This window comes from Arachis duranensis, chromosome 6 (assembly GCF_000817695.3).
Source record: "Arachis duranensis cultivar V14167 chromosome 6, aradu.V14167.gnm2.J7QH, whole genome shotgun sequence".
NCBI classification, from domain to species: domain Eukaryota; kingdom Viridiplantae; phylum Streptophyta; class Magnoliopsida; order Fabales; family Fabaceae; genus Arachis; species Arachis duranensis.
This window is the reverse complement of record NC_029777.3, coordinates 70851881-70866030: the sequence shown is the minus strand read 5'-3', so window position 1 is coordinate 70866030 and position 14150 is coordinate 70851881. Positions and strand designations below refer to the sequence as shown.

At 33.1% G+C, this 14150-nt stretch overlaps 2 protein-coding genes across 2 annotated transcripts; one reads left to right on the top strand and one right to left on the bottom strand.

The window, feature by feature from the left end:
- Positions 1 to 1606: 1606 nt before the first annotated feature.
- Positions 1607 to 5318, bottom strand: LOC107494031 (mitochondrial fission protein ELM1). The gene is made up of 11 exons (XM_016115064.3): positions 5140 to 5318; positions 4922 to 5048; positions 4751 to 4817; positions 4554 to 4650; positions 4117 to 4266; positions 3873 to 3999; positions 2999 to 3111; positions 2697 to 2760; positions 2518 to 2611; positions 2289 to 2397; positions 1607 to 2014 (listed from the first exon to the last, which is right to left on the bottom strand). The coding sequence occupies exons 1-11, from the start codon at positions 5308 to 5310 to the stop codon at positions 1913 to 1915; spliced, it is 1221 nt and encodes a 406-aa protein (XP_015970550.1). The 5' UTR covers positions 5311 to 5318; the 3' UTR covers positions 1607 to 1912.
- Positions 5319 to 5459: 141 nt separating this feature from the next.
- Positions 5460 to 8251, top strand: LOC107494032 (peptidyl-prolyl cis-trans isomerase CYP18-2). The gene is made up of 6 exons (XM_016115065.3): positions 5460 to 5647; positions 5747 to 5842; positions 5939 to 6000; positions 6112 to 6245; positions 7150 to 7234; positions 7902 to 8251. The coding sequence occupies exons 1-6, from the start codon at positions 5576 to 5578 to the stop codon at positions 7945 to 7947; spliced, it is 495 nt and encodes a 164-aa protein (XP_015970551.1). The 5' UTR covers positions 5460 to 5575; the 3' UTR covers positions 7948 to 8251.
- The last annotated feature ends 5899 nt before the right edge of the window (positions 8252 to 14150 follow it).

Sequence of the window (14150 nt, the reverse complement as noted above, 5' to 3'; positions counted from 1 at the left end):
TGTATTTAATTTTTTAATTATTATTTTTTGGTTAATTTTAATTAATTTTATTTATCAAAAAAAAAAAGAGTCAGGTGGGTTAGCTCACCGACCCGCCAATCCACCATACTATCATTTTGAACCCATTTTAGTTGGCGAGGTGGGCCGAACCTAGTGGGAGCGGGGCAGGTTGGGGCGGGCCATCCCCCTTTGCCACCCCTACTAAATTTATGTTATTTAACTCTTGTATATAGGAAAGTGTACATTTTAAAAATAAAAAGGAGGAGAGTGTGATTTAGACATTTCGCAGGTAAGTTTTTTCATGAATTAGTAATTAAAGTTATAAGATATTTTTTTAATAAATTCTATATATTAGCTAATCATGCTAATCATGCTAAATAATAAAAAAGCTCGTTATAGCTAACGAGTTATAACTCAAATGATATAGTCTTTTCTCTTTATCTAGAGGTCTTAGGTTCGAGTTTTACTCCTAAAAAAAAACAGTTCATTATAGTTTAAATGACAGTCTCCCTTTCTCACCTAAAAATTTTGAGTTCGAATCTCATTCCTAACTTAAAAAAAAAAAAAAAAAAACAGCTCATTATAATCCTAATTCCTAGAGATATTTAAATCATTTCCTATTCCCTAAAGATATTTACATAATCCTAATCTTACAAAGTCATATTACAAAGCACATTCAACTTCACATATTTTGTGACCCATCTCTACAAAAACGAATGTCACCCTTATAACGTCTTTATTTCCGGCGTGTATTATTCAATTGTTCTGGAGCTCCATTCACATCGCAATTATTAAAGTATTATGAGCCCATACAAATACGGCCGATTTTTCCACCTACATTAAGATACTTCATTAGTCAAAATATGACCCTAATCAAGCTGGTAAACCAAACGAAACTTATTGCACACAGATGTTACCTGCTCCTCCATGCGTCGTTCGCTATTTGTGACACGAAATAACAACATACAATGCTCACAAATGAAATAAGCACGATAGATTTTTCCTTTTCGTTATAGTACAGTTCCTAGGTTGAGTTTTTTCTTTAAAAAATAATAAAGATTGACTTCAAAGAAACGGAGATTTGTGATTAAGTGTTACATCCCGGGGGATTTGTCATTGAGTCTTACATCCTAAAGCTGCGTTTGTTTATAAAGATAAGACATTGAGACAAAAATACTGAGATACAAAATCGTGTTTGGCAAAAATATGGACAGAGACAATGTGTCTAGAAATACTAAATTAGTATATTTTGTATCTATCCTGACAAGAAAGATACGAAAACACAAACAAGAAACACAACCTATTTTTTATTTTTTCTTATTATTCTTGTTAATTTTTCATAATTATATTTTTTATTATTATATTTTTCATCTCAAATTTTTTGAATGAAAAAAAATGAAAATAAATTGAATTTTCATAATTTATTCTAATTTATCACCAAACAGAATACAAGAACATAAAATTTTGTATCTCTATCCATCAATATCTTGTCCTATCCTGTTTTCGATGTTTTGTCCTGTTTTTAAAAACAAAGGCAGCCAAAGTGCTGTATAACTTATATCATTACAACTCACCAAAAAATATAAAACTATCACCAAAAAAGAAGAAAAGAAAGGAGCTAGATTAGATCCAAAATTATTGCTTCAAATTTCTATTACAAGCGAAAATTGGTGAGATCACTCACTGGCCGCACCACCTATTAAAAAGGAAAAAAAAAAGCATGTCATTATAACTATTTTTAGTGACCTTTCTTAACAGGAAATTCCCAGACATTGAGCACTCCAAAGCTATATAAATATACATATACATAAGCTAGTGCCCAGTGGGAATTGGAAAGTATTTCCTCTTCAGCCACCACCTCATTTATAAATTCCATGAGTTCCAAAGGAAGCTTAATTCATTTAGAAAACCATTAGGTATGAATAGTCCATCCACGCTGAGCAAGTGCGGCAATAACTTGATTGGCGGCTTCTGCAGTGTCATTTAGTGGAGGATAACTCCAACTTTCACTCATCTGTATAATCCAAAACACAAATAAGTAAAATGCAATGGCTGTTCAACAACAAAAAATATCACCAAGAACTGAAGATGACATGACAGCACATAAGAGGCCGTTCCCATCTAAAACCAGTCTACATTATTTCTCATAAGGCAACTTCGAAAGTTATATATAGGAAATGTATCACGAAATAAAAACCCAATTTCCATATCTAACTTTGCAATCTAATGATGAGAACTAATTGCAACTAAAAAAGAAAGAGAATATCATAGGACAGCTGCCTACTCACATTTTCTTGCCCAGTGAAGGGTCGAGTGACTCCTTGCTTCTGCAAAGAATTTTGGAAGTCCGCAAATTTCCATGTACAGAGTTCCGCTCCGATTACATACACAGGCTTCCTGTAGCACAATATACACAGTCATGGAACTATAGATATCCCATTAAGGAGTGAATGATGAAATGAGGTTTCTTTTTTCCTCTTTAATGGTAGATGCTAATCATCAGGTGATCTTACGTACCCGGTACTGCAGGCCTCACTTAACATACTAACGGAATCAGCTGTGATAACAAAGGCATCAGCCCAGGCCAGATGTCCCATATGCGGATTTGGACCTGAATGTAATAAAGTACATCACATAATGCCATCTTCAATGCTGGGACATGGTTTTATGGCTATGAACATTACAGGTATAAGTACCTTCACCATCCCAGATATGGACCTTAGGATTTGTGGCAAATTCTTTGACCAAAATGTTGGAGATCTGCAATAAGGATGGCAAAACTGAATTTGTTGAACAGATCAAAATATATCAAAGTATACAAATGAATGGGGTCTCCATCCCTTATGGCAACATCATCTGTATGTCGCGAATGCCAGCTTTCAAGGCTTACAAACAAACCCACCAACCAGAAGCATGCTCATGGTAGAAGCCAAAGCTTATTATAATCACGACCTATTGAATAAAAAAATATTCTTACTAATTGTGTAATATTTTATACCTTCGCAGGTGTTCTTCTAGAGAAAGATATTCGGATAGTTCCACAACTCCATAACACATTTTGAAGCATTACCACCAACTGCTTTGCGAGATCCACACCATAGCAGCAATTTTCTGATAAAAAGTTATCAAAATTTAATAATAATAATAATAATAATAATAATAATAATAATAATAATAATAATAATAATAATAAAAACAAGAGCAATACAGGGCACAGCAAAAGTAGGACTAGAAAAAGTAAATTCTACTCTAACACATAACATAGATATAACCAACGGTAATGTGTTAACTGTAAAATACATATTATAATCAAGAAACATAGGGGGTAGGCCATAAAAATATTAAAAAGTTTCAAATTTTAAGCTCAGAATCTTTGAGGCTTTAATCAAACAAACCGTAATGTATGCAAAATTGGCCTAGTCAACTTCAGTAAATTTCCAACTATGCAGTATACAATGCAAACATTTGACAGTTAGTAATGCAATCAATCCAATGCAAACATTTGCCAGTTAGTAATGCAATCAATCCTGTAAACAGAAACTAGGCTATGGAGTCATTTAAGAGAGTCACCAATATGCAAGGGACGATCATCAATTCAGTAGGAATAACAGACAATAAATACTAACACACAAATGAAAGATTCTTGACCAGATTTCTACAGACAATGACAACAATCTCAATAATGATAAACACTAAAACATCAACAAGAAGAATTTTACTACAAATGTCAAACAATTACAAGGTGCAAGAGAACATCTAAAAATTGATTGATTTCTTACATACGAAAAGCAAATATTAATATGAACATATGATACTTTTTAAAACGTCCAACAGGCAAAGCATCTTAAGTTCCTCAGTGCAAAATAAAATACCTGTAGGACCCCCAACATTAACAACAAGCAAAGGCTTGGGCAGAGCTGCTAACTCATCATGCCAAGCAGAAGCAGCAGCCCTAAGAGTAGTGGAATCAGCTAGATGAAGCGCTCCCACAGTGAGGAACTATTATAATGTAAAATCAGGGACTTGAAAGATGGGAAAAGGTGTATAATGTAAGACAACATCACAGGGAAGAGACAAATACTAAAGCAACAAACATCACACAACCACAGTACCCACCACATTGCTGCCAGGAGGTTCCCATGGAGTGACCCACTTCCGAAGAAACCATGGAATTTGCCGCCGGCCTTCCAGAGTCAGCGGATAATAATCATGGCGTGGAGTGATAACAAGATCAAATCGATTCAGGCGCACTCTCGGATGTTGTATCTGAAATAGGCATCACAGCATGTGAAACATTTGGAACTTATCACCCCAACAGGTATCATAGAAATAATATGTCCAAGCAATTTCTCAAAAATGCAAACAATATCCATTCTCTTTAAATATTACTATTTACCAAGAAACAAGTCTAATTCAATTTCCACTCAACCGATAGCAAAAAGATTATAATTTCACTCAAGCATACAACAGATATACATGTACTATGATCGCATTCAATCATGAAATGAACTTATGCGTCAAGTTACAAAAATAGAATAAGTACAAAGCATAACCTGAACAACAAAAACATTTTCTGGGGCTAACCGTTTAATGGAGCTTGCGACATGAATAGTGTCTCTCCCAGATGCAACCACCAACAAGGGACCATCCCTATGAATAAAATACAACCGCAATTCATTAGTCTTTCTAATACAAATTCACCACACCTCTGAATTTCACTTTCAGAAAGCACAATAAGACCACAACATACTTGTGGAACGTTTCACGCGCCATTGTTGCAATATGGTAAGCATCAGCTTCTAAAACGCTTGATATGCCTGAACTAAGCAACCATCATTTTCAAATACAACTTAGCACACGAATCAGCACAAACAGCAATCACATGAACAAAATAAAAGTTAGGAAAATATGATTGGCATACCAATCTTCGAAGCTTGAAACCGCGAATTCCCACAGAGCCTTCTGATAACAGAATCCAACATCTTATGAACCGAAACCGGAAGCCAATGAAGCCACCTATTGATTCCTCCATGGGGCCTCGTCACGCGCTGCACATAAAAAAATAATAATAATAAATCAATTTTTCTCAGCAACCAAACACAATCCAGTGATACAATTCAGCTTAGTTCCAAAGCTTACGTATAGGGAGTGAAGATTGGAGAGACCGAGAGCACGGACCAACCCGATGCACTGGTTCTCAGCGCCGGCGAAGCCGTTACCGATGACGACGGCTCGCCGGACGGCGCCGTCGAAGAACTTCGGCAAGCTGAAGAAATGGTTCGGCGGTTCGGGAAGGTTGATGGGTCTCATCGCCACGATTCCAATATTCAAATGGAAAAACCACAGTTTGGAGCTTTTCAGATGAAAGAGAAAACAAAATGGGCCAGGCGATATATGGGCCTAGGCCCATAAAAGGCCCCGCCCAGTATAAAACATTAGCAATTTTATAGTCACGGAGAGTCTTTCACTCTCTTGAATCTTGACGCTTTTCTTTCTTTGGCTCAGAGAGAGAAACGGAATCAACTTATTATTAGCATTTGCTTTTTGTGACTGACGAAGCGAAAATAAAAAAAAAATGTGGGCAAACGCAGAAGGTGGTGCTCCGGAGGTTACTCTAGAAACTTCCATGGGTTCTTTCACTGTTGAAGTACTTGTCTTTTTTTCAGTTTTTGTTAATTTTCCTTTTTTGGTTTGCCAATGGCAACAATTATTTTATTTTAATTTATTTTTTCAATGTTGGGTTCAGCTGTACTACAAGCACGCACCAAGGACTTGCAGGAACTTCATTGAATTGTCTCGCAGAGGTTATTACAACAATGTTAAGTTCCACAGAATCATCAAGGTACTTCAATTTTTCTCCCTCTGTGTATGAGTATGTGCCCCTTTTTTTTTTTTTGAATGTTGATACATGGATTCATTTGGTTTAATTGTTGAGTAGGACTTCATTGTACAAGGAGGGGATCCCACTGGGACTGGAAGGGGAGGAGAGTCTATATATGGGTATGTCTTTTTTATTTTTAGTGATTATATTCTGTTTTATTTTTTCATGTTGATCGTAATGCACTTTTCATTGATGATTTATTGCATTGTTTCGCTTGTTCTTTGTCGCAGACCGAAATTTGAAGACGAGATTAGACAAGAGTTGAAGCACACTGGAGCTGGTATCTTATCAATGGCAAATGCTGGCCCAAATACTAATGGCAGTCAATTCTTTATTACTCTAGCACCATGCCCTTCTCTTGATGGTAATGTTTTCCTTTTTTCTGTATATTACCTTTAGAAATTGGAAATTGTAAGGCACTACTTCTGAAGTTTATGATTAAATTTGTTTTTGTTTTTCCAATATTTATAGTTTACCATACCTATTGCACTGTGAGGATTCTGTGCTTTAATTTGAATGTTTTTTCCCCACCAATATGGTAACTTGAAATTGTCCATGTACCGTGAGTAGTTTGGTTCAGTGAGAAGCATGCACAATTGCTGGATTGTTGACACAGTGGCACACACATTGTGAATGCAAACTGTCTTGTGCATGAAAATCAGATAATGATGAAATGTAATCTCTTTCCCATAGTAGAGTCATGGAAAGAAAATTGGTTTTGCAACTCTGTTCCATTCATGTTCCCTTTTTCCGTTTCAGCTTTTAGGTGAGAGGTAGATCGACATAATTCACCTTACAATTTGCTGTTGTATGACTGCTTATATCATGATCGGGTGTAGTCTCTCTAAGCCCTAAGGTCACTAGAGGCCAAAGGTATAGATGTATTCCAAGCATGCGAGCAAGGAGCAACTAGTGAAGTTATATCACAACATGTGGTCCTGTCCAAATGTGGAGGATTTAAGATGGATTAGAATCTCTCTTCGTGTGTTTTAATGATTGTGTCAACAAAGCTATGGATTAGGATGCAGCTTCTTGCTTATGTTTCTTAAATGTTATCATTTCTTGGTGGATACAAATGCATGCATAGTTTAGTTTGTTTCCTCATCCAACTAAATATTTCTTTTCTCTTTTAAGAGAGTTCTCTGATATATCTTTGCTTTAAAGGTTGACACATTTTCAGGCATAGACCGAGACTTTCTTGGTCATTTTATGATTGATTGTTTCAATTTTCATGAAAAATTTAGAATACCTATTGTTTCAATTTTCAGGAAAACACACAATATTTGGGAGAGTATGCCGTGGGATGGAAATTATCAAAAGACTTGGCAGTGTCCAAACAGATAACAATGATAGGTATGTCAAACATATATCAAGATAGCTATTTAAAGTAACATATGCTATACATAAACCAACAATCAAGGAATATGGGTGTGTTTGGTTTGCATTTTCATTTTTGGTTTTCATTTTCACTGTTTTCTGATTTTTGGATTTTGTGAAGGAAAAAGTGAAAATAGTAAAAACAATAGGATTTTATTGTTTTCACTGTTTTCACTTTTTCCTTCACAAAATTCAGAAAACAGAAAACACTGAAAATGGAAACAAAAATTGAAAACGCAAACCAAACGCATCCTAAAATTAGCAGTAAACCTCTGAATTAAACTGGTTATATGAATTACAAAGCTTCTACAGATATTGAGCTCGCCTATTTGCTGGGTATTCAGTGTTCTAGAATTCCACAACCTATGTTTTATCCTTTATTCCTTTTATCATATGTGGAACATAGCCATGAATTGATCCATTCATCATCATTTTGTTTTCATGTTTATTTTTGTGAATACATGGTCAAAGAGAAAGCTTTTCGGCTTTGGCCAATGAACATTCAGGTTCTATGATAAACCAAATTGAATTTGGATCTTGATACACCAAAAATTATCAGCTGCATCAATGATTGAAATGAAGTATTTTATAGAAATTCCTTAAGAACCACTTCAATTCTAATTTTGATCTTATACTTATTCAGGCCCATCCATGACGTGAAGATTTTACGGACATCAGTCAAGGATTGAGATGTATATCTATGACGTCAATAATTGTGGTTCTATTACCAGTTCCCAGCAAACAGTTGTGACTTGAAATTCCCCTATATTAAGCACTAAGATTTATCCGTAGTGCCTGCTTTGACCTGTAGACTGTAGTATTGCAATAATATCTAGAGATTCGGCTATAATGCAGAATGTAGCATCAATGGAAAGGATTAAGATTTTCTAAAGTAAAGAAGTTGACAAAGTGATAAAGTAAAGAGTTGATTATTTTTAAATTAAGATAGTTGGACATATTTCAAAGTTATAAAATCAATAATGATTAACTTTATTTTATTATTTTACCAATTTTTTTACTTGGGAGGATCTAAATTCCAATGGAAAAATTGGCCTGACAGTAGTTTTTTGTTCATCTTTTTTTTTATTAACTTTATAGTAGATTATTGATCGAGAATAGAGCTGTAATACAAAATTTGGTATGTTACCTCGAGCATAAACTACGTTACAAAGTCTGGTGAACCTTAAACCTTATCCATATAGTGGTACCATCAAAGATGTGAAATGTTTATCGTTTCTGATGTAGCTGAATATGCCAATACAGATAGCCTCATGCTCTACAGCTTCTAAAGCAGGTATATTGAATGAGTAAATAGCCAAAATCGTTTTTGAAAGATACTCCGATCTCTATTTTAAGAAAGATAAAGTTAATCAAAATCGTTCCTAAAAGATATACGATTGGTAACATTAGTCCTTCCGTCATTGGATGATGACGTGTCACAAGATGATTGGTTGATGTGTCAGATTAGTAACACCTGGCATGTCACGTGTCAGGTTAGTGATACGTGGCATTTGACATGTAAAAAAGTTGTTTATAATTAAAATAGTCTTCGAAAGTTCAGACGTAAATCATTTTCATCCCTAAAATTTTAAAAATTAATTAAAATAGTCCTTATATAATTTTTTTATTTTTTCTTGATAATATTAAATTTAAAATATTTTTTTATACTACTAATTTTAATAGAAATGTAATTGTATCTTTTCTTCTTAAAGATTTTTTTTAACAAAAATATCTCTCTCCTTATATATATATTCCAGTAAAATGTAATAATATAAGAAAAATGTTTTAGAATAGAAAAGAATAAGAGAGATTTTGACAAGAATTAAAGGAGAGAGATAACTTTATTGAAAAAATTTTTAAGAAGAAAAAATACAATTACTAATTTTTTGATTGTCAATTATATTTCTATTAAAATTAGTAGTATCAAAAAATTTTAAATTTAATATTATCAAAAAAATGAAAAAATTATATAAGGACTAATTTGATTAATTTTTAAAATTTTAGGGTTGAAAATAATTTACGTCTGAACTTTCAAGGACTATTTTAATTATAAATAATTTTTTTACATGTCAAGTGCCACGTGTCACTGATCTGACACGTGGCATGCCATGCGTCGCTGACCTGACACGTGGCATTATCCCTCCACATCATCCTATGCCATGTGGCACTTAACGTGACACGTCATCATCCAACTGACGGAAGGACTAACGTGACCAATCATGTATCTTTCGGGGACGATTTTGATTAACTTTATCTTTCGAGAACCAAAATGGAGATCGATGTATCTTTTAGGGACAATTTTGACTATTTACTCTATATTGAATAGAATAATATTATACATCTATATTTTTTAATGAATGAAGTTTAACTAAGTTAAACAATAAAATTTAAAATAATATTACTCATAACTGATTTTTATTATGTTAGATTAATTTAGTTGAATTTAATTAACAAAAGAACTTGAATTTATAGCAAAAGAACTTGAATGTATGATATTATTCTATTCAATATCCATTCCAACGAATAGGAAAAAGGGAAATAAGTAAATCACTATTCAACCAATCAAAGTAGTCAAATGCACAAGGAAGATAAAATTTTTAATTAATTAGGGATTTATGGGTGAGCTCGGAAAAAAAAATCACAAGCTAGCTTATAAATAGTATATAGGATACACATAATAAATTTTAAATTTAATTTTAATATATTAAAAATATAAAAAAATTTAACAAATATTTAATCACAATTTTAATAACAATAACTATTTTTAACAAATAACATATAAATAGCCATTTAAATAATTGAACGTAATTCAATAACTATATAAATTACATAATTATTGTATTAAAATTAAATTTTATATATATTCTTTTGAATAAAGAAGTTCAACACATTAAAATAGAATAAAAGATGAACTAAAAAACAAAAAAATATATAAAATAAAAACAGATGAAATAATAGTTTATTCACACCACTTCATTTTTTATAGCTAAAAAACATTTGTTAATAATTTTCTCTATATCTGTTTCGTTGTTTTGAAATATTTTTCTATTTCTTTTCACCCAGACATTTCAAATAATCACAAAAAAATGCATCAACCATTTTTATTTTTTCGCTCCTCCTTTCTAGTAAGAGCTCATGTCCAACTCTCAAAATATTCCTTTAACATCCAGAAAAAGGATCATAACCTGCCAAAATAAAATTAGATAACTATGTGCATCACACATGCCAATTAAATTCACATCCAAAAAAATAAGTGGTTAATAACATCTTTTTTACATAATACAAAGACATTATCTCCGAGATGAACAAGTCCTAGCTTGCTCAGTCTTTCCTTGATATTCACTTTGACTATCAAAAACAAACCAAGCACAAAATTTCACTCTTAGTAAAATCAAACCTCTCCAAATAGTTCTAGTGAAGCTTTAATTCATTACTTCTTTTGGTAGCATTTCTGCCTGCAACACCTATATAAATGAGTTAGTAGAAAATGCACATTTTTTTTATCAAATTTTCGTACAATTCTATCCTCTCTGTCAGTTGCTAATTTAACTGTCATTAGAGTATCATGTGGTTGGTTCAGTTTTCAACTCCCATTGGTATAACTCTCGCCTTCATTGGAAGTTTCAAATCTACTCTAACCCATCCCAAAAACCACAATCCTCTATGACAGATCCTCTTTGGTTTGAAACTAAGAAAAGTCTCAAAAATCTATCTTTCAAAGACTTGCATTGAAGCCAAATATTTTTCCAGAATCGAGTCTTTCTTCCATCACCTACCTCTAAAGACAAGTCAAAAATCATTTTATATCTCACATATTGTTCCTTAATCTGTAGCTAACAACTATCCTTATATGACCCCTCTAGTAGGTAACATTTGATTGGATAACATCTCATTGGGATTTAGATTATTACAAGAGCATACAATAATCTTTCATAACGGATGCTTTTCTTTTGAAAAATACCATCACCACTTAAATAGAAGTAATCATCACATCACCCACCCCAACACACCTAGCTTATTTGGAGTCTGCACAACTTCCCACCTCACCATCGTCATGTCATTCCTCCCATCCTCCTTACTCAAAAGGAATCTTCTATGTAATGAGATTAACAACGAAGCTCTTAGTTACTGGTACGAAATTTATAACCCACAAACTAATCGGTAAGTGCACCAGGTCGTACCAAGTAATACATCAGGTGAGTGAAGGTCGATCCCACGAGGATATATAGACTAAGCAACAATGATTGAGTGATTCACTTAGTTAAACAAACAGAAAATGGTGTTTTGAGAGTTCAATTGTATTAAACAGTAAAATCAGAGAATTAATAAAGCAGGCAGTAAACGGGTTGTGAAATATATAGAGAAAACAGTTAAAGTTTCAGAGATATTTATTTTCCAGATTAACTTTTCTTACCAACTATTTTAATCATGCAAGATTCAATTCATTGCAAACTATATATGACTAAACCCTAATTCTTTAGACCTTTTTAGTCTCCTCTAACCTTCATCAACTGCCAATTTCTTGGTCACTTGATTCCAATTAGAGGGTTAAGTTCAATTCTAGTTTATATGCCATAGAAACCCTAATTGCCCAAATATAAGAGGATTATATGTCACGTATCCCGTTAAGTCCAGATAATTAGAAATTTAGGAGAAATTATTTTCAAGCTATTGTTCAAGCAAAGAGCTTTTCCAAGTTTTACAAGAATTCAATTAGAACAAGGGTCATACTTCCGTTCCATCCAGATTCATAAGATAAAGAACGAAAATAATTCTTGAAATTGAAATCAATACTTGAATTAAAATAGAACAGTAATAGTATTAATCCATAGAATAAACAGAGCTCCTAACCTTAACAATGGAGGTTTAGTTTCTCATAGTTCAGAGAGAAAACAAGGATTCTGAAAAACTGTAAATTGCGGAATAAGGTAAGAGAAGAGAAGAAAGGCCCGAGCGGTTGAATCTTTTCCCTTTTATATCTAATCCTAATTAATGTAAAATATTTTTTCTAAAACTATAATATCTTTTTCTACTTGTAATTCAAATAAAAGTTTAATAAAAAATAAAATAAAGATTTTGTTGCCATCATTACATAGACACGGGACCACTTCTTTCTCCTTGGAATGGCACCTAACTTCAAGAGTTGTGCACCTAACTTTGCTGGCTAGGCCTTCTTGGCACCTAACTTGGAAAATTCTAAGTTAGGCACCATCTTGGCCATACAGAATGAAGGAGAAGGGAATACTATCATATATCGTTGGAAAGCTATAGAAGTTAGCTTTCCAATGCCACTGAAATCACATCAATGGACCTCTGTAGCTCATGTTATGTCCGTTAGAGTGCAGGGAGCTCAGGGTTGACAGTATCATTCACTTTCTTCTCTTCTTCTGCAAAAACTCCATCAAGTCCATCCGAGTACTACTTAAAATAAACAGAATTGTACACAACTCAAAGTAGCATTCATAATGGCTAAAAAATATTTAAATCTTGATTAAACTTAACAATTCAGATACAAATTCACTAGGAAAAGATAGGAAAGATGCTCACACATCACAACACCAAACTTGAATTGTTGCTTGTCCTCAAGCAACCAAAACTAATATAAACTTAGGATGTGAATTTGCATGAGAAGTGAGTGTTCAATTAAGCTCCTGTCTCTTCTTAAAGTGGGGTTTATACACTACAATTCTGAATAGTTTTGGCATCTCACTATCCTTTGAATCAGAGGAATGTCACTGTCATTTGGAGTTAGAGTCTGGATAGTATTATGAATTCTCTGGCCTTTTTACCTTGGGTTAATCCTTGAATACAACAATTTTTTTCATTCTCTTTTCTTTGGTGATTTGCACCTTGAGTCTAGCCGTGACTTTAAATGCTTTGTCTCAAGCCTTACTTGACACAAAAATACCACAACACTTAAATGGGGAACTCTCTTTTAATTTTGATTTTTCTTTCAATTACTCCCAGACAGTGGTGCTCAAAGCCTTTGGCATACTCTGTATTTGCAGTTGGCCTCGACTCTTAGTGCTCTGTCTCAAGAGTTACTTGACACATTTACACCACAAGCATATGACTAGGAAAACAACTCTTTGAGTTTTTAATCATATTTGACCTTTCTAACCATTGATGCTCAGAGCCCTGGACCTTGCTTTTATTTTTCTTTTGCTGTTTCTTTTGCCTTAAGGATTAAGCTTTTGTTTACTTCAGAGAATTCATAATAGTTCTCTAAATTCTTTTTTCTCATACATCAACATCCTTTGATTCAAATTCAAATATGCATTGTTCATATAATGTATTCAAAATTACAGATAATACCACCACATTTAAGTAAATAAGACTACTATTTAATATAAACTTATTTTTTCATGCAATACATCACTTCTTTTCTTTTTCTTTTTTGATTCAAGCTCAGTGAGCGGTACATGTGACATTTCTTCAGTTAAAAGATAAATAAATAAAATTTCAAACTAATGGAATTAAACTAAAACCTAGGACTCAGGATTACTAAAGATCATGCAGACATTCAAGTAAAATAGTAGAAAATTGGAATATAACATAATAAGAACGGAATGAAATATAGAATAAAAGGAACTCAACCACCTTAGTTATCCTAGTGGCCGTTTCATTCTTCAAGTTGTGCTCTTCCGTGAAAATGATTCGCCTCCCTTTGATGCCATTAAAATAAAAAAAAACCACAAGCGAAGCAACAACACCAAACTTAAAAGTTTGCTTGTCCTCAAATAAAGAAAAACTAAAAAGAGGGAGAGACATAAAAAGTGCACGGAAGAATAAAAAAAATTTATAAAAAAAGAAGACAATAATAAAAGGATAAGAAAAATTAAAATTATTTAAAATATATATATTATATATATATATATTTATTTTAAGGGGA